General features: G+C 37.1%; 1 protein-coding gene across 4 annotated transcripts in view; it reads left to right on the forward strand.

The window, feature by feature from the left end:
- The window catches only part of FYB1 (FYN binding protein 1), a 180,748-nt gene that overhangs the window by 146,979 nt on the left and 14,490 nt on the right, over window positions 1-19,279 (forward strand). For all 4 annotated transcript variants that reach the window (XM_027774868.1, XM_027774872.1, XM_027774870.1 and 1 more), the window contains 3 exons: window positions 1,453-1,519; window positions 7,589-7,688; window positions 8,149-8,311. In XM_027774868.1, coding sequence (XP_027630669.1) covers window positions 1,453-1,519; window positions 7,589-7,688; window positions 8,149-8,311 — 330 coding nt within the window. The remainder of the gene's footprint in view (window positions 1-1,452; window positions 1,520-7,588; window positions 7,689-8,148; window positions 8,312-19,279) is intronic.

Raw genomic sequence — 19,279 nt, forward strand, 5'->3', positions numbered from 1 at the left:
TATTAGAACTTTCTTTTCAGTGATCAGTATGAAAATAGGTAAGGGACTAACTCAGATTGATCCATACCTGATGATATGATTGTAGCCTAATCTATAATATTCAAGAGTATTAATAAATGTGGCTTCACAAAGAATAGTGAACAATAATAAAAATTTCAGTAAAACATGTGAGTTTTGTTGTTATTGTTCTCAAGTTATGTTTTAAGTGTATGTGCATGGAGTAGTAGTTTTTTTCCTTCTGGAAACCAATGATATGGTATTTTTTACAGTATTTTTATGGATTTTTTTTCCTATATTGGTGAGCAAATTTCATCCTTTGAAATTAATTAACCTGAAAACATATACACACACAGACACACAGAAAGAGATAGATACATAGAGGCAATTTAGATGAACTCAATTCCTTGCCACTACCAGAGAACATTTAGACTTATATAAAAATTATTTTTATAAATGTTTGTAATTTCTTCAACTTGTCTCTTAAGCTTAATTAGCTATGGAACAGCTTAATAGGTGCAGAGAGAATGCATTCTTTCTGACTTTACTAACAAGAGGTTTAGAAGGAAGAAATGTCTCCGGGTTGAAAACGCTGTTGAACCAGTTGAGGTCATAGAAGTTTTCTACCAATATGATTTCTCAATACCTGCTGATGTTAGCAGTATCTTATGTAGAACTAATCTTTCCATTTGAAGATGGTTCCACTCCTAATAACACTGTAGGGTAGAAGTTAATAAAGAACAGATCAGTGCGTAAAAGAGAAAGCTAAATAGATGCATGCATTGACATGAACACATAAATATAATGATATATATTATCATAGCACTTCAAACCCAGAAGAATCTTGATTTCAATCTCCACATGCCCTGGCAATGGTCATAATGTTATTTATTTGTGAGCAGTTTGTTACTCCTGCCATTCATTGTACTTGTGATTCTTGAAATAATTATAGTAATTGTCTGATTTGCTTGTTTTGATTTTTCCAGATAATAATTGTTATAATCATAGTAATTTTTTGAGGGAAATTTCGCACATGCATTGAAAGAAATAAGAACTTCTCCCCTTTTAGAAGCAAACAATACTTTTAGGAGAAAGGTACCTAGACATCAGGAAAATTACTTTTATTGTCCTTGAAGGAACCTCCATCTTAAAAACATCTCTGAGGCCAGCCAATGCTGCAGCAGTAACTCGATGTTCTGTGATGCTGGACCCACATAAGAAGGTCCCAGGTTCGCATTCCAAGGCTTCCATGCACACACTGAGAGTGCTTGGCTGTGATCCAGACTGACAGGGGCTGGGAGTGGACCACAGTATGAAGACTGTTGGGAGTGCCTGTCTCGCTTTGTTCCTATCTGTAACGGAAGGAAAAACGAAAGAAACTTCAGACAAAATAATTGAATGTTTATGTCAAAATTTATCCTGACAATGTTTCCTCCTTTAATGTATTTTTGTTAGACACTGGAGATGAAGTTTACGATGATGTGGATGCCTCTGACTTCCCTCCTCCATCAGCAGAAATGAGGTAATTCTGTGCTCTGGCAGAAATCGAAGGACTCAATGACATAGGAGCAGAGAGAGTAATGGGAAATACCAGAAGCTGCATGGGGGTGGGGCCAGGGTTCATGAGAAAATGATTAGCAGATCCAAGAATGCATGTAAATAAGTCAAATAGGTTATGGAACTGTGTACCGGAGTGGAGCAAAAAATGCCATTGATTTAATATCTCCTTAAACAAAAACCTACTAGAACTCTTATCACATGTGCATAACATATTATGATGTTCAATGTAAAATGAGATAAATACATTTATATCCTTGATTTGAGTGTTAACACTGTATGCATGCTTTAAAAAATCATACTGTAACCCCCACAGTAGATATACAATGATTATATGTAAACCAGAAATCACAATTTAAAAATTCACCTTCAATAACTGAAAGTGAAAGAAAAAAGAAAAAAAAAAAACCTTCATTACAGCCAAGTAATGAAAATAAGAATACTAAGAAAATCAACTGAAATAAAATCTCAGTGGTGGGGGTGGGCTGCACTATCGGTACTGCATGCAGTCATATTTGCTCCGTCTCCTCTGAAGCTGTGTTTCTTTCTGATCCCAGCTGTAACGTCTTGGCCCGGTTTATATAAGTAGCTCTAAAGCCTCTCCCTCCTCTCACCTCCTTCCTGTCCCTTTGTCTTCCCCTTTCCGCCTGGATCTGTTCCTTGTCTCTTGATTAATCTCCACCCTGTGACTCACTGATTCTGTGTTCATTTATTCATTCATCAGGAAAACATACTTGAGATACTGATCACAAAAGATCTCACTGATTCATTGCCTCCCTTTATTTGTACTCTTTTCCCAAAACCTTTTTTGTCTGGAATATATTTAACTTCCATATCAGCCCCCTTTTACCCTGTTCAAGCCACCTCTGACCTCTACAAGATTGCTTCCTTTATGAAAAATAAGAGGATTTGATTTTTGAAAGGACTTTTAGGTATGGCTGTTTTTCATGAAAGCCTCAGATTCTCAAAGCCTCCATTCAAATTTAATAAAAAAAACAAAAATAGTCAACAGTGAATAGTGCTGTTCTTCATTTACATAAGGTTCTAGTGTAACTTTAGGCTAAAACTGTATGAAATTGATTGGTTAATACAAAAGGAATGCCTTTTGAAAATTCTTTTCAAATAGAAAATACCATGGTAGGATACTGTCTCATGCTTGAAAAAATAAGGGAGATTATCTGATTGGTATTGTGTTGTAAAAACAAGGACACCTCTCTAGCTTTTTCAAGAAAAAAGAAAGGTGAATAAAAAGATTTTGTACTTGATTAAAGGATAAAAGTAACAAATGGATTATGGAAAGTGATGCCTTCTGAGCTGCACTGGTAAAAATTAGTGAGTGAATCAATTTTTTTTTTTAACCAACATTGTCAAAGCACTTTTATTAAACTAGAGAAGGTATCCTGATCAAAGAACCTGAGGGGGGAATATGCTGCCGTTCGTATATGATGATGAGTTTGACAGGCAAAATAAACAAGAAAGATGAAAGGAGGATCCTTCTCCTCTCTCAGTTCTCCATGAAAGGAAAACCGCATCTTCAGGAACACGTTCGAGTTTAATATTCCTCACCATCAGGAAGTCACTTCCCTCTCAGCAGTTTTTAATGCATTTTTCTGTTTTATATTACTGTAGAAATACCACCACCTTCCACAGAATGGCTCTGTAGGAACCAAGAGTCAGGTGGTGACTCTGTTCTTCAAGCAAAATAAATCCCAGTTGATTAAACCTTATCTGATAAAACCAGTGTTATTTCCCATTGCTTATTTTCAGAGTCTAAAGCAGTTTAGTATCCTATTTTAAATAAATGTCAATAGTATAGTATCCTATTTTAAATAAATGTCAATAAATTCTTTTTAAAGATAGAGTGGAGCACTTTTAACATTCATGTATATTCTGACAGCCTTGGAGAACTAATCTGGACCAGCCATTGCTCTCGTGCACAGACCATAAGGGAGGAAGTACTGAGAGCAGATGCAGAACTGGAGACTGGATATTGTGCTAATTCTTTGCTCAGTGGATGAGCTAAACTCTAACATTCAAAAATTAAGAATCAAACATTTGAAATAAATAAGTTACAAGCAAAACTTTATCTTGTATAACCTAAATAAAAATGAATATCATTGTTTGAAATTGTTTTCACTCAACCATATTTTAGTTTTAAAATTACCTTCTGCAGAGAGTCACGACCCTTCCCTAACACTCATATGTAACCCTAGCAATTCCACTCTCTACTAAGGTGTTCTTAACTTAAATTACAAGTTGACATCACCAGGGGAGCATTGGCAATATGTATGCCAGTAAAGAAGTGGGTGAGCCTTCAAAAGATTCATGGAAAATACATATTGTGAGAAAACTACCTAGGATTTCAGTTATTTTGTTTTCTATAATTCCATTTTTTCCAGAAATTTATCAAAGTTCCCTGGGGGTTCATGAGAAAATGATTAGCAGATCCAAGAATGCATGTAAATAAGTCAAATAGGTTATGGAACTGTGTACCGGAGTGGAGCAAAAAATGCCATTGATTTAATATCTCCTTAAACAAAAACCTACTAGAACTCTTATCACATGTGCATAACATATTATGATGTTCAATGTAAAATGAGATAAATACATTTATATCCTTGATTTGAGTGTTAACACTGTATGCATGCTTTAAAAAATCATACTGTAACCCCCACAGTAGATATACAATGATTATATGTAAACCAGAAATCACAATTTAAAAATTCACCTTCAATAACTGAAAGTGAAAGAAAAAAGAAAAAAAAAAAACCTTCATTACAGCCAAGTAATGAAAATAAGAATACTAAGAAAATCAACTGAAATAAAATCTCAGTGGTGGGGGTGGGCTGCACTATCGGTACTGCATGCAGTCATATTTGCTCCGTCTCCTCTGAAGCTGTGTTTCTTTCTGATCCCAGCTGTAACGTCTTGGCCCGGTTTATATAAGTAGCTCTAAAGCCTCTCCCTCCTCTCACCTCCTTCCTGTCCCTTTGTCTTCCCCTTTCCGCCTGGATCTGTTCCTTGTCTCTTGATTAATCTCCACCCTGTGACTCACTGATTCTGTGTTCATTTATTCATTCATCAGGAAAACATACTTGAGATACTGATCACAAAAGATCTCACTGATTCATTGCCTCCCTTTATTTGTACTCTTTTCCCAAAACCTTTTTTGTCTGGAATATATTTAACTTCCATATCAGCCCCCTTTTACCCTGTTCAAGCCACCTCTGACCTCTACAAGATTGCTTCCTTTATGAAAAATAAGAGGATTTGATTTTTGAAAGGACTTTTAGGTATGGCTGTTTTTCATGAAAGCCTCAGATTCTCAAAGCCTCCATTCAAATTTAATAAAAAAAACAAAAATAGTCAACAGTGAATAGTGCTGTTCTTCATTTACATAAGGTTCTAGTGTAACTTTAGGCTAAAACTGTATGAAATTGATTGGTTAATACAAAAGGAATGCCTTTTGAAAATTCTTTTCAAATAGAAAATACCATGGTAGGATACTGTCTCATGCTTGAAAAAATAAGGGAGATTATCTGATTGGTATTGTGTTGTAAAAACAAGGACACCTCTCTAGCTTTTTCAAGAAAAAAGAAAGGTGAATAAAAAGATTTTGTACTTGATTAAAGGATAAAAGTAACAAATGGATTATGGAAAGTGATGCCTTCTGAGCTGCACTGGTAAAAATTAGTGAGTGAATCAATTTTTTTTTTTAACCAACATTGTCAAAGCACTTTTATTAAACTAGAGAAGGTATCCTGATCAAAGAACCTGAGGGGGGAATATGCTGCCGTTCGTATATGATGATGAGTTTGACAGGCAAAATAAACAAGAAAGATGAAAGGAGGATCCTTCTCCTCTCTCAGTTCTCCATGAAAGGAAAACCGCATCTTCAGGAACACGTTCGAGTTTAATATTCCTCACCATCAGGAAGTCACTTCCCTCTCAGCAGTTTTTAATGCATTTTTCTGTTTTATATTACTGTAGAAATACCACCACCTTCCACAGAATGGCTCTGTAGGAACCAAGAGTCAGGTGGTGACTCTGTTCTTCAAGCAAAATAAATCCCAGTTGATTAAACCTTATCTGATAAAACCAGTGTTATTTCCCATTGCTTATTTTCAGAGTCTAAAGCAGTTTAGTATCCTATTTTAAATAAATGTCAATAGTATAGTATCCTATTTTAAATAAATGTCAATAAATTCTTTTTAAAGATAGAGTGGAGCACTTTTAACATTCATGTATATTCTGACAGCCTTGGAGAACTAATCTGGACCAGCCATTGCTCTCGTGCACAGACCATAAGGGAGGAAGTACTGAGAGCAGATGCAGAACTGGAGACTGGATATTGTGCTAATTCTTTGCTCAGTGGATGAGCTAAACTCTAACATTCAAAAATTAAGAATCAAACATTTGAAATAAATAAGTTACAAGCAAAACTTTATCTTGTATAACCTAAATAAAAATGAATATCATTGTTTGAAATTGTTTTCACTCAACCATATTTTAGTTTTAAAATTACCTTCTGCAGAGAGTCACGACCCTTCCCTAACACTCATATGTAACCCTAGCAATTCCACTCTCTACTAAGGTGTTCTTAACTTAAATTACAAGTTGACATCACCAGGGGAGCATTGGCAATATGTATGCCAGTAAAGAAGTGGGTGAGCCTTCAAAAGATTCATGGAAAATACATATTGTGAGAAAACTACCTAGGATTTCAGTTATTTTGTTTTCTATAATTCCATTTTTTCCAGAAATTTATCAAAGTTCCCTGGTCTCTGGACCCCACTCAGAATAAATGAGAATTTTTATAAAAATTAGGATAGTTCACAATCAGGCAGCAGCAACGGAATGTTATGAAAGCTTTCATGTGACCTCTGTGAGTTCATGCTGGAAAAATCATTATTTTAAGCATATGCGTCTTCTGCAGGATAAGTGGCTTTGGTCCAATTGGTATCTATTTGTATAGGGAATTTCTATATCTAGATCCCAGATTTTTTTTTGATTTGGTTTTTTTTTTAATATTAAATCTATTAATTGCTCAAAACTCTTTTTTTTTTTGGAGAGGTTTTTTTTTTTTTTTTTCACTATAGGGCGCATGCGCTCGCCAGACAGACAGAGAGAGACATAGAGACAGAAAGCGAGAAATCACCCCCCAGGGGGGATGGTCACGCTGCAATCCCTTCTCCTCCATTCTCCTCCCGGGATCTTGGGCACGCACGCACACGTGCCCGGCGTGAGTTTTAAGCCACCGGGTCCGGGACGCGAACCGCGGTCGACTACGTGGGAGTCCAGCGACATAGCCATTACGCTAACTGCTGGTTCCCAATTGCTCAAAACTCTTAGAAAATGTTTATTTCCCTTAAAAACTCATACACGCACACACACACACACACACACACACATACACATACAAATAGACAAGTGATAAGAGTGACTAGGATAAAGACAATATTAGCCATTTCCTTTAACAAGCTTCTCCTTATAATATCTAAAATCCTAACTTTTACCTAAAATGTTTTTATCAACCTATATTTTATTGTCTCACACTCTGGCTTTTCAGTAGATGTAAAAAAAAAAGGAAAATATAGATACATTTTATAAGCCATAAAGATCAGTTTCTTTTAAAAAGTATGTTTGTTCTTTTTTTAAAAAGGAGCCTTTTCTGTAATATTGACAAGCAACTTAAATATCTAGGAAGGCTTACCAAATATAGGGAAGTGGGAGACAGGTTGAATCATAGCAAACTGCTGACATGCAGCCATGTTCAAGCTAGCTATAATTTAGTGACTTCGTGAGAATCACTCACATCTATCTTAACTCATAATCTGTAATCCCTTGAAGAATTCCTTCTGTGTTATATAAGGTCATCATTGATTACAATTAATGTTACAAGATTTCTAAGAAAAAATTTAATTGAAAACAAAATTTAACAAAGATGTGATGTTATGAGTTAAGTCTCTATTGTGCACTATTCTTTTTATATTTCTGTAACAAAGTGTTGTTTATGTGTGTTCTGCCATTATAGTCAAGGAATCAATATTGGAAAAGCCAAAACAGAAGAAAAAGACCCTAAGAAGCTAAAAAAACAGGAAAAAGAAGAAAAAGACTTCAGAAAAAAGTTTAAAGTACGTCATATTTAAATATTATACAAAGTTCAAAGCCACAATGAAAAATCAGATGATTTTATGTATGAAAATGCATGTTAAAAGTACAATCAATGTTACAGTTATACATCATAATGCCTTTATTTTCTAAAAAAATTATTTTAGATTTAAATTTATTCTTATGAAAGATGAAGGAAGCTATAGTACATGCATAATATACACACTATAACAATCATCTAAATTTAACTGTCCTTTGAACTATGACAGCAAGGTACTAAAAATAGTTGTTACATTAGATTGGTTAGATTATGAGTGACTTCGCCTCCCCTCCAAATTTTTTTCTTTGATATCCTTACATTATGTTTTGAAAACACTGAACTATTTATTTAGAGCTTCTTAATAAATTTTTCAATAAATGAGTTTATGTACTGATGTACATCAACCAACAATTTAAATGTTTTTCTTTCTTTTATTTTTTCAGTATGATGGTGAAATTAGAGTCCTATATTCAACCAAAGTTACAGACTCCTTAACTTGTAAAAAGTGGGGGACCAGAGATTTACAAGTAAAACCTGGTGAAGCGCTTGCAGTTATACAAAACACAGATGATACTAAAGTTCTCTGCAGAAATGAAGAAGGAAAATGTAAGTTGTTGCATATCCTCCATATATGGCACTCCAGAATGTAACAACCAAACAAATCTCAGTGACCACCCTGTTTTTACTGTTTTTTTGCTATATACTATATGAGTTTAGGAGATATAAATAAGCTAGAGATTTTGCTGTGCTGAAATCAGTGTAGTTCACTCTCATTTACCAGCTGCTACAAATGCACACTGTAATGTCAATGGTAACCCTAAATTAATGCTTTTCAGAATTCAGTCCTGCAGACCATCAGCATCAGAAAATCCTCCCTATGTATTAAAACTGTAGTTGCCTTACAGCTACCCTTGACTTGCTGAATCATGAGCTCTGGAGATCAGAAGAAATCTCTGCCCATAACTTTCCTAGCTTGTTCAGAACTTCTGTATTAAAGTAGTTGAGTGGCTATTGCTCTGGCCTGATTTTAGATTATAAAGCATATTTCACATCTGTAGTCTCCAATTTTGCTACCTTGCAGCTTCACCTGCTCTAGTTTCCTATTTGATAGTATTTAATGAAATGTGCTATCCCAAACACATATGAAAGAGTCCTTGTCCTCTTTGACCTTATCACTTATTAAAGCTGACAGATGGAAAGATTTTTGGCAAAATTCAAAGGAAGCTTATTTTAAAAATCCAAGGAAGGGTCACTCAAAATTATGTTGTCCTCTATTTGAAACTGGGTAGGCAACATGGCTGCCTCATGTCAGCTTGGTTCATCTGCATGGACAATATAGACTCTGAGTTTAATTCTAGCAGGAGGAAGATGACTCAGGGACAGGAACTGAAATGGAGTCATGAAAATGAAACACAGTGATTCAAGAGTGAGGGAAATGGATCTAAAGTTATCATGAGGAGGTGTGGTTGGCCTTTCAAAGGAAAATGAGGACCATTGATGCAAAGAATAAAGGACAGGAATCATGTAATATTCAGATTTGAAGTTCACTGAAGATAACATATAGACAGACCCCAGGAAATGGAAAAGCCCACTATTCAGGCTGGCATTCATGAGTAGTTACTGTAAGGAAAAGCTTTAAATGTAGAGAAAATTACAGTATATGCACGAAAAGGTCATCAAAAATACTGTAATTTGTGTGTGTGTGTGTATATGTGTGTGAAAGAGAGAGAGAGAGAGTTTTTTTGCTATGGAGTATGGCCGTGCACAATCCCTTCTCCTTCAGTCTCCTCTCGGGATTTTGGGCACACATGCACACTTGCCCAGCATGAGTTTCAACCTACCTGGTCCGGGACTCAAATTTCAGTCAACCATGTGGGAGTCCAGTGCCTTAACCACTATGCCATCTGCTGGTCCCAATACTATTTTTTTTTATTTGAAAATAGATAAGTTATGATGAATATACCCGATAGATTTTTTTTTAGCTTGCTATAGGATGTATGCACTCACCGTAGAGAGACAAAGAAAAAAAGAGAGAGAAAGAGAAAGTGAAAAAGCACTCCCCAGGGAGATGGCCATGCCGCATTCTTTTAAGACTTTGGCCACACATGCACACACACCCAGAGTGTTTTTCAAACCACTGGGTCTGGAACTCCAGCCATGTAGTCAGCCATGTGAGATTCAGCCACCTTAACCACCATGCCACTGGCTGCCCCCAGTTGAGTATTTTAAATGATGATTATGATAACAAGATGATGCAATTCTCATGACAAAATAGTAGGAGCAATACAAAGGCTGCATAGAATTTACTGCCATTTTTAAAACTTCATGTGAATGAAAGAAACTAAATTATATCAAATTATACCAAAATGTTAATCATGGCTGGCTAGTGCAATAAGCCTAAATGGTATGTTTTCTTTTTTTTCTTTTCTTTCTTTTTTTTTTTTTTTTTTGAGAGGTTTTTGCTATAGGGCATGTGTGCGCGCCAGAAAGACAAAGAGATACAGAGAGACAGAAAGCAAGAAATCACCCCCCCCAGGGGGGATGGCCATGTTGCAATCTCTTCTCCTCCATTCTCCTCTCAGGATTTTGAGCATGCACGCACATGCACCTGGTGTGGGTTTAAGCCACCAGGTCCAGGACTTGAACCACGGTTGACTACATGGGAGTCCAGCAACATAGCCATTATGCCAACTGCTGGTCCCATGGTATGTTTTCTTCCCTCTACTTTCCAAATTATTTTGCATTTTCACAACAGGGAATAGTCCTAGTGTTTGTTATGTGAACTTCTCTCCAGTCCATAAGCTTGGCACATTTTGCCCTTGGTATTGTAGAAGAAAATCTTTCCATAGTATTCTTAGCATCACTTCATCTAAAGCAATGCTCCTCCAACTTCAAATTATGGTCATATCAATGGGATTTTCTTGAGAGTACAGATTCTAATTGAGAAAGTCTGAAGCAAAGTTTGACATTCAGCATTTTACCAAACTCCAAGGTAACTGATGCTGCTGATTCATAGAACATACTCTGAATAACAAGAATACAGATGACCTCACCAACAGATGTGTGGATATAGATACACAGGAGTAGATGTAATACCAGTAACCAAAATTTGCAGAACTTCATATCTTCCTAGGAATCAATGGACCTTAAAAATGAGGAAAAATAGGACCAGCAGATGGCGTAATGGTTATGTCGCTGGACTCCCATGTAATAGACTACAGTTCAAGTCCTGGACCCCGTGGTTTAAACTCGTGATGGGCATGTGTATGTGCATGCCCAAGATCCAGAGAGGAGAATGGAGAAGGGATTGCAGTGTGGCCATCCCCCCGGCGGGCAATTTCTCACTTTCTGTCTCTCTGTCTCTCCAGTAAGCGCATGCACCCTGTTGCAAATTTCTCTCTCTCTAAAAAAAATAATACAAAAGATAGGAAGAAATTAGAATTTATCTTTTCAAAATGAAAGATGGAAACATTTTCTAAAGTTCTGACAGATTACAATCAAGAGTTGTATGCGACTTTTATTTATTTACTTTTTTTCTGATGACCTACCAATGCTCTGTACAATTTCCAAGCTCACTGATACCTACTTTAATTTCTTAGGCCATCCATCTCAAACCGGATGCAAATCTGTTAATTATATTAGCAGCTTAGATTGCACTTATAGGCCTGGTTTTTTTGATGTAAAGACATTCTTTGGGTTGCACTTTGTCTTAGTTTGCCTTCCACATTTGGAGGCAGTTCTGGAAAACACCCACAGGCAAATAGAGAAGTGAGACAGGGAAGAGAAAGCAGCAAATAAAGCCTTGTTATCCAAAAAGTTATCACTGGGATAATCAGAGCTTAATCCTGCTGGGAAACAGAGAGTCAGCGTTATCCCTTTCAGTGAGGAATGAATTGTGGGCTAAGGTACCAGCTCCTGTCCTTCAGGAGTTGAAGCCTATTTGGGCAAGGTGGGGAGTCATTTAGGATGCTGAGCAAGCTGACAAAGAGTTCTGGGAGTCAAAGAAAAGCTACCTGATACCAAACTAAATAAATAAATGCAAGTGCTGTCAGTGGAAAGTTGGACCAACACCTGAGCCAGGAGCAAGAACAGGGGTACAAGGGAAAGGCATTAGAAGCATCCACTAATGCCTTTCAGGTTATTCCAAGGTTTAGTATCATCATTCCAAGATTTAATAATCATATCGCCTTCATTTTACCTGTTTTTTAAACCTCCTGCTATTCCTTTCTTGAACTGGATCCTTGACATTATTAATTTTCTTTATTTCTAGTCCATCCTTCACACACTTCTATAGGATTTGGGATGATTGCTGTGTGGATTTAACCCTCTTTCATCTAGATAATTTTGTTAGCCTTCAAATGATGTATCTATCTTTACCCTTATTCTCAGCTAATCCACTCAGAATAATGTCGTTCAAATACTAATTTTCTTTCTTTCTTTTTTTTTTTAGAATTCTTTTGTCATAGGGTGTGTGCACTTTCCAGAAAGAGACAAAGAGTGGAAAAGTAAAAAATCACCCCCTAGTGGGGATGACCATGCTGCAATCCCTTCTCCTCCATTCTTTTCTCAGGATTTTGGGGCACACATGCACATACACACACACTTGACATGTTTTTAAGCCACCAGGTCTAGAAATCAAACTACAGAGTTGGCTGTGTGGGATCCTGCACCTTAACCACCACACTACCTGCTGGCCCCTCAAACGCTATATTTATAGTCACAAAGCCTTTAGGCCAGCACCTAAAACCCTTCATGATCTAGCCTCTCACTGGTGACTATTTCTTGGCTACAACTGACATTCAGAAATACAAACTACTTACTCGTCATTTCCTGAATAAATTACATTATTTCATCCTACTATGCTCTTTTATTTGACTTGAGATGCTCAAAATTGTATACTAAAAACAAATCAGTTGTCATCTAAAATTGGAAACACCTCTACTTCCTACTTTTAGCCACCATCAACCTTGATCTCTCCCTAACTCCACCATGATGCTACTTGGGCTGCTGAAATTGTTATTGTTTTTAGCAATCTATTACTCTTATTACACTCCAAGCTTAAGGGCAGCATCCACAAAACATTGTCAGCATTGTATCACTAACACATTGTCCAGTGGCCTGCACATTTTCTGAGGCTTGCTGGGTTGAATTTAACCATACAAAACTGCAGGTGGCTAATGACTCGAAGAGTCTTCAAAAAATTCACAGAACAAAATATATTATGGAAAAACTATGTTTGGATTTCAAAGTTTTTGCACCAAAATAAACTCATACTTTAATTCCATTTTTCATGAAATTTTTGAAGTGCCCTTATAAACACTTACAGACTGAAGTCTTCTGAATAGTCTTTTGTCATAGGGTGTGTGCACTTTCCAGAAAGAGACAAAGAGTGGAAAAGTAAAAAATCACCCCCTAGTGGGGATGACCATGCTGCAATCCCTTCTCCTCCATTCTTTTCTCAGGATTTTGGGGCACACATGCACATACACACACACTTGACATGTTTTTAAGCCACCAGGTCTAGAAATCAAACTACAGAGTTGGCTGTGTGGGATCCTGCACCTTAACCACCACACTACCTGCTGGCCCCTCAAACGCTATATTTATAGTCACAAAGCCTTTAGGCCAGCACCTAAAACCCTTCATGATCTAGCCTCTCACTGGTGACTATTTCTTGGCTACAACTGACATTCAGAAATACAAACTACTTACTCGTCATTTCCTGAATAAATTACATTATTTCATCCTACTATGCTCTTTTATTTGACTTGAGATGCTCAAAATTGTATACTAAAAACAAATCAGTTGTCATCTAAAATTGGAAACACCTCTACTTCCTACTTTTAGCCACCATCAACCTTGATCTCTCCCTAACTCCACCATGATGCTACTTGGGCTGCTGAAATTGTTATTGTTTTTAGCAATCTATTACTCTTATTACACTCCAAGCTTAAGGGCAGCATCCACAAAACATTGTCAGCATTGTATCACTAACACATTGTCCAGTGGCCTGCACATTTTCTGAGGCTTGCTGGGTTGAATTTAACCATACAAAACTGCAGGTGGCTAATGACTCGAAGAGTCTTCAAAAAATTCACAGAACAAAATATATTATGGAAAAACTATGTTTGGATTTCAAAGTTTTTGCACCAAAATAAACTCATACTTTAATTCCATTTTTCATGAAATTTTTGAAGTGCCCTTATAAACACTTACAGACTGAAGTCTTCTGAATAGTTTAGCTGGTTAGGAGACAGACATCCTCTGTCTTAGCATTAGTGATGTGTTTGGCTTGTTGAGTGATGTAGGGACCCTCTAAATCTTTCACTTTCTTCTTTCTGCATTTTCTGATTAGAAGCGAAGACAGGGACCAGCAGGTGGTGTGGTGGTTAAGGCCTTGGACACTCCCACATGGCTGACCGGAGTTTGGGTCCTGAATCTGGTGGCTTGCTTTCTCACTTCCTCTCTCTCTCATTCTCACCCTCTGTCTCTCTCTGGTCAAATTAAAAAATAAATGAATGAATAAATAAAAAATAAAAGAAAATAAATAATTATTTTAAAAAAAAAGAAGCAGCAAAGACACTTGCGATCCAGTACCCTGATGGCACTAACATTTTCCTTAACTTCCATTCTTTTTCAGTTCATCAATGAAAAAGAAAGGATAGCCTGCTTTACCATTGTGACAGGAGTACATGTCACTTTTATAGTCACTGAGGCATTTGATCCAGTCTCACTTACTGACTTGTGGAAGCATGTACTATGCAGGCATTAAGATCCTAAATATATATTTCTGGCACATTCCCAAGTATTTTGAATTTCTTGCTAATATTTGCACATACTCTTCAGCTCAATGTCTCATAAGCTGTGAGTTTTTCCACCTTCTGTCACTGGAGAAAAATTTTCTACCAAAAGTGTGGAATGAAACAGGAGCTGAATTATTTGTGGCCATAACGTTCTCCATTTCCTTTGGGAGCAAAGTAAAAGGCACTTCAAAGACGCTTTAAAAGAATCGCCCAAATCCAATTAACTAATTTTTTTAAGAGAGATTTTTGCTACGGGACACTTGTGCTTGCAAGAGACACACAGAGAGAGAGAGAGAGAGAGAAAGTGAGAAATCAACCCCTCCACCCCCATGGAGGGATGACCATGCCACAGTCCCTTCTCCTGCATTCTCTTGGGATTTGGGGCATGCACACATGCATGCCTGGCATGAGTTTCAAGCTGCTAGGTCCCAGACTTGAACTGCAGACAGCCATGTGGGAGTCCAGTGCCTCAACCACCATGACACCTGCTGGCCCCTAATGGATTACCTTTTTACTTAGGTAATTTTTTTTTTCAATGTTAAAACAATATATGCTTACTGAAGAGAAGTTTAAAGATTCATAAATATAAGAAGTCCTCCTGATATGAAGTCCCAGAACTAAGTATAGAGAGAGATAGAAAAGAGAGTTAAAATATTTTTATAAAACAAAGATTATACACCACATTTTGTTTTTTCTTTCTATTTTATTATCAACAGTTTTCCTTCAAGTTATACATTATTCCACATGCCCAGGTAAATTTGTGCTATATGACTTTATTGTTTTTCAATGCCAAGAGGCCAAGTTGAGTATATTTAACTTTATGTCTAGACTTGCTCACAACAAATAAATTAATGAAGACATGCTGTACTGTTATTTTTATTAAGTAACAAATTTGAAAATATTAGAATGAACATAATTTCCATTTTTCCCAAAATTGATTTCCCTGGTGATTTTATTTCCTCAATACCCCGATAAAAGGCAGGTCAGAACCTGAGACACATCTGTCCGAAGCAAATATTCTGGGAAGAATTTCACTGACGCAGATGGGTAGTGGGTGTTACTTTTCTAACTAGTTCTACCCCACCACAGATTTCAAAACATTTGTTTCAAGCCACTATGTTCTGCTCTGTGAATATGAGGTTTCAAAATAATTATTTCATATGATCTGTGACAATCTCCTGTGTGCCAGCCCCCACAATATTACAGGGCACACTGAACCCAGCAGCCATGGTACCGTGATGAATTTTTTGTTGTTGTTTATCTTGTTTGAATTTTTTCATTAACATTTCATATGATGAATGTATAGAATGTGAGCACAAAGAACATTTTCCTACTGCTGCAAAAAAAAAAATTCTAGGGGTCATAATAGAGAGATTATATAAAAATTCATGGTAAGTCTTTTGTTTTGACATTGTCATAAATCGTGTTTTTAAAAGAGTGAAGTTTTAGCAGAGATTAAAAGACGGCAAAACCTAGGCTGTATTAAAAGCCATTGATCTGTAAAAATGCTACTAATAGTGATTTCATAGCTAATGAGCCCCAAATTTTCACAGTATTTCTGGAAACTAAAATACTGAGCCTAGATCTGTCCACACTCCATCTCTTTGATAAACTTTTCTTAAATAATATTCAGTCATTAATCTTTATGTGTTTCACACAAACACACACATACCACCACTACCACCACCACCACAAAAAAGCCACAACAGAATATTTAGCAAAAGAGAAGCCTGTTTCTTAGTACTCTTTTTCCCATTTCTTTATTCTTATTTGAAAATGTTTTATTTGTATTTAATTGTTATACATCTTCATGGGTTCAATGTGGTTTTTCAAAGTATGTGTGCAGTGTGTGATACTTAAATCAAAGATATTACCATATTCACCATCTTCAGCAAGGAACATTATATGATGCTTACATCTTCAATGTTGGGTCTACTGGGTGGTTTTTTATTTAATGCATATGTATGATTGGTAATGCCCCTCACTTTTTCTTTTTTTTTTTTTTTTTTTTTTTGGAGAGGTTTTTGCTATAGGGCACATGTGCTCACCAGAAAGATGGAGAGAGACAGAGAGACAGAAAGCAAGAAATCACCCCCCAAAGGGGATGGCCACACCATAATCCCTTCTCCTCCGTTCTCCTCTCAGGATCTTGGGCACACATGCACACACACCCGGTGTGAGTTTAAGCCACCGGGTCCAGGACTGGAACCATGGTCGACTATGTGGGAGTCCAGTGACATAGCCATTATGCTAACTGCTGGTCCTTTTTTTTTTTTTTTTTTTTTAATTCTGTTCTGGTATACTGTTCCACAGTTTATTTGCCTATTTACAAGCATTCTTATGTCTGTTAAACGCTTCTCCCTGAGCCCAACTCCCCATCCCCTCATAGTCTCCGGTATCTACCATTGTACTGTCTACTTCTATGTCTTCGAATCTTTCAATTTTTGCCAGAGTGCAGACATTTGGTTTAGGTTAAGTAAGGACAAAGTTGGCCATCCATAGTCTGCCTTATACCTTAGAACTCTCAAATGAGGAAAATGCAGGAGGGAGTATACAAAGGAATTTTTTTCATTAATTTTTAAAGTTTAAGTAGTTAAGCTGTATGTCATGAATTATTACCTGATTATGTAATAGACTTTTTAACTGAGCTTTACATATACAGGAGGCTTCAAAAAGTTTGTGAAAAGATGGGATTAAATTATAAGTTTATTTTGGTGCAAAAAAGCCCTAAATCTGGGACCAGCAGATGGCATAATGATTACATTGCTGGACTCCCACGTAGTCGATGGCAGTTCAAGTCCCGAACCTGGTGGCTTAAAACACACTGGGCCAAAATCCCTAGAGGAGAATAGAGAAGGGATTGCAGTGTGGCCATACACCCTAGGGAGTGATTTCTTCCTTTCTGTCTCTCCAGTGAGAGCACATGCCCTATAGCAAAAATCTCTCTTTAAAAAACTGAAATATGCATAGTTTTTTCATAATTTACAGATTTTATGAACTTTATAAGGATCTCTCATGGTATTTTTCCCAACTCAACTTTTAGCATAATTAAGGGTTTTTTGTTGTTTTTTAAGGTTTTGTGTGTGTGTGTCTGTGTGTGTGTTTTGTTTTTTTGCTATAGAGCACATGCACTCACTGGAAAGAGAGAAAGAGACAGGGAGAGGGAAAGTGAGAAGTCACCACTCCTGAGATTTTGGACACGCATGCACATGCACCCAGCATGATTTTCAAGCCACCAGGTCTGAAACTCAAACCATGGTCAGCCACATGGGAGTCCAGTGCCTTAACCACCATGCCACTTGCTGGCCTGTGTAATTGAGTTTTAAAAGTCAATTACCAGGCCAATCTGTGGCATGGTGGTTAAGGTAATTGGATCCCACGTGGCTGACTCCGCATTTCCTCCTGGACTGGTGGCTCAAAAAGCAATGCCAGGGGGAAAGCAGCACTACTATATCCAAGATGGTGGCCAGCAGGAGGCTGATGAAGGAACTTGAAGAAATCTGAAAATACAGAATGAAAAACTTCCATAAGATCCAGGTTGATGAAGCTAATTTATTGACTTGGCAAGGGCTTATTGTTCCTGACAACCCTCCATATGACAAGGGGGCCTTCAGAATAGAAATCAACTTTCCAGCAGAGTATCCATTCAAACCACCAAAAACCACGTTTGAAACAAAGATCACCTGGACATCAATGAAAAGGGGCAGGTCTGCCAGTAATTAGTGCTGAAAATTGGAAGCCAGCAACCAAAAGCCCCTCACAGCACTGGCGAACGATCCTCAGCCCGAGCACCCACTCCCGGCTGACCTAGCTGAAGAATACTGTAAGGACTGTAAGCAATTCTGTAAGAATGCTGAAGAGTTTATAAGAAATATAGGGAAAAGTAACCTGTGGACTAAAATCTGCCATGATTGATTCCAAGTGTGAGCAGAGAACCTGAGCAGTGCGTTCAGACACCCCACAAAGCAGGACTTTATGGAAAATTGACACGTGCCACCACATGGCATTCGCTTGTGGTAGTTACTACCTTTCTAGCTTTCTTAATCAAAAGTGGCCTAAGTAACCTGTAAAGAAAGAATTGAAAATTTAAAATGTTCTAAAAAGAAAAAGAAAAGCAATACCAGGTACACATGCGTGTATGCTCAAAATCCCGAAAGGAGGGAGAAAAGGAGCAGGATTGCAGTATGACCATGTCCGATGGGAGAGGAATGCTTTCTCACTTTCCTCTCTAATTCTCTCTCTCCAGTGAGCACAGGCACCCCTCTGACAAAAAAAGAGAGAGAGAGAGAGAGATTACTTAAAAGCATACTAAAATAAAAACTTCAACTTCTAGAAATCTCAATTGCATCCTCTTTGTTTTGAACTTTATTTCATCTTTTGAAAGTTTATTATTTATTTATTTATTTATTTATTTATTTATTTATTTATTTTTATTGTCAAAGGATATATGCATTCAACCAGAGAGCGAAAACAGACAGGAGAGAGAAGGGAAGAAAGCAACTCCCCAGTGGGGGATGGTCATGCCAAAGCGCTTTTTTTTGCCTCCATTTCTCCACCCTGTGAAGATTTTAGATATGTACTCACATGGCACCCAGCATTTTTTTCAAGTCACCAGGACTGGGATTAGAACTGTAGTCAGTCATGTGGGCTCTGGTTTCTAATGCATAGACTAGAAACTAGTCTAATACGTAACCACTTACTATGGCACTAGCTACTAAAGTTTACTACATACACACACACACACACACACACACACACACACACACACACA

The sequence above is a fragment of the Tupaia chinensis genome, unplaced genomic scaffold (assembly GCF_000334495.1).
Source record: "Tupaia chinensis unplaced genomic scaffold, TupChi_1.0 Scaffold000489_1, whole genome shotgun sequence".
Classification (NCBI taxonomy): domain Eukaryota; kingdom Metazoa; phylum Chordata; class Mammalia; order Scandentia; family Tupaiidae; genus Tupaia; species Tupaia belangeri.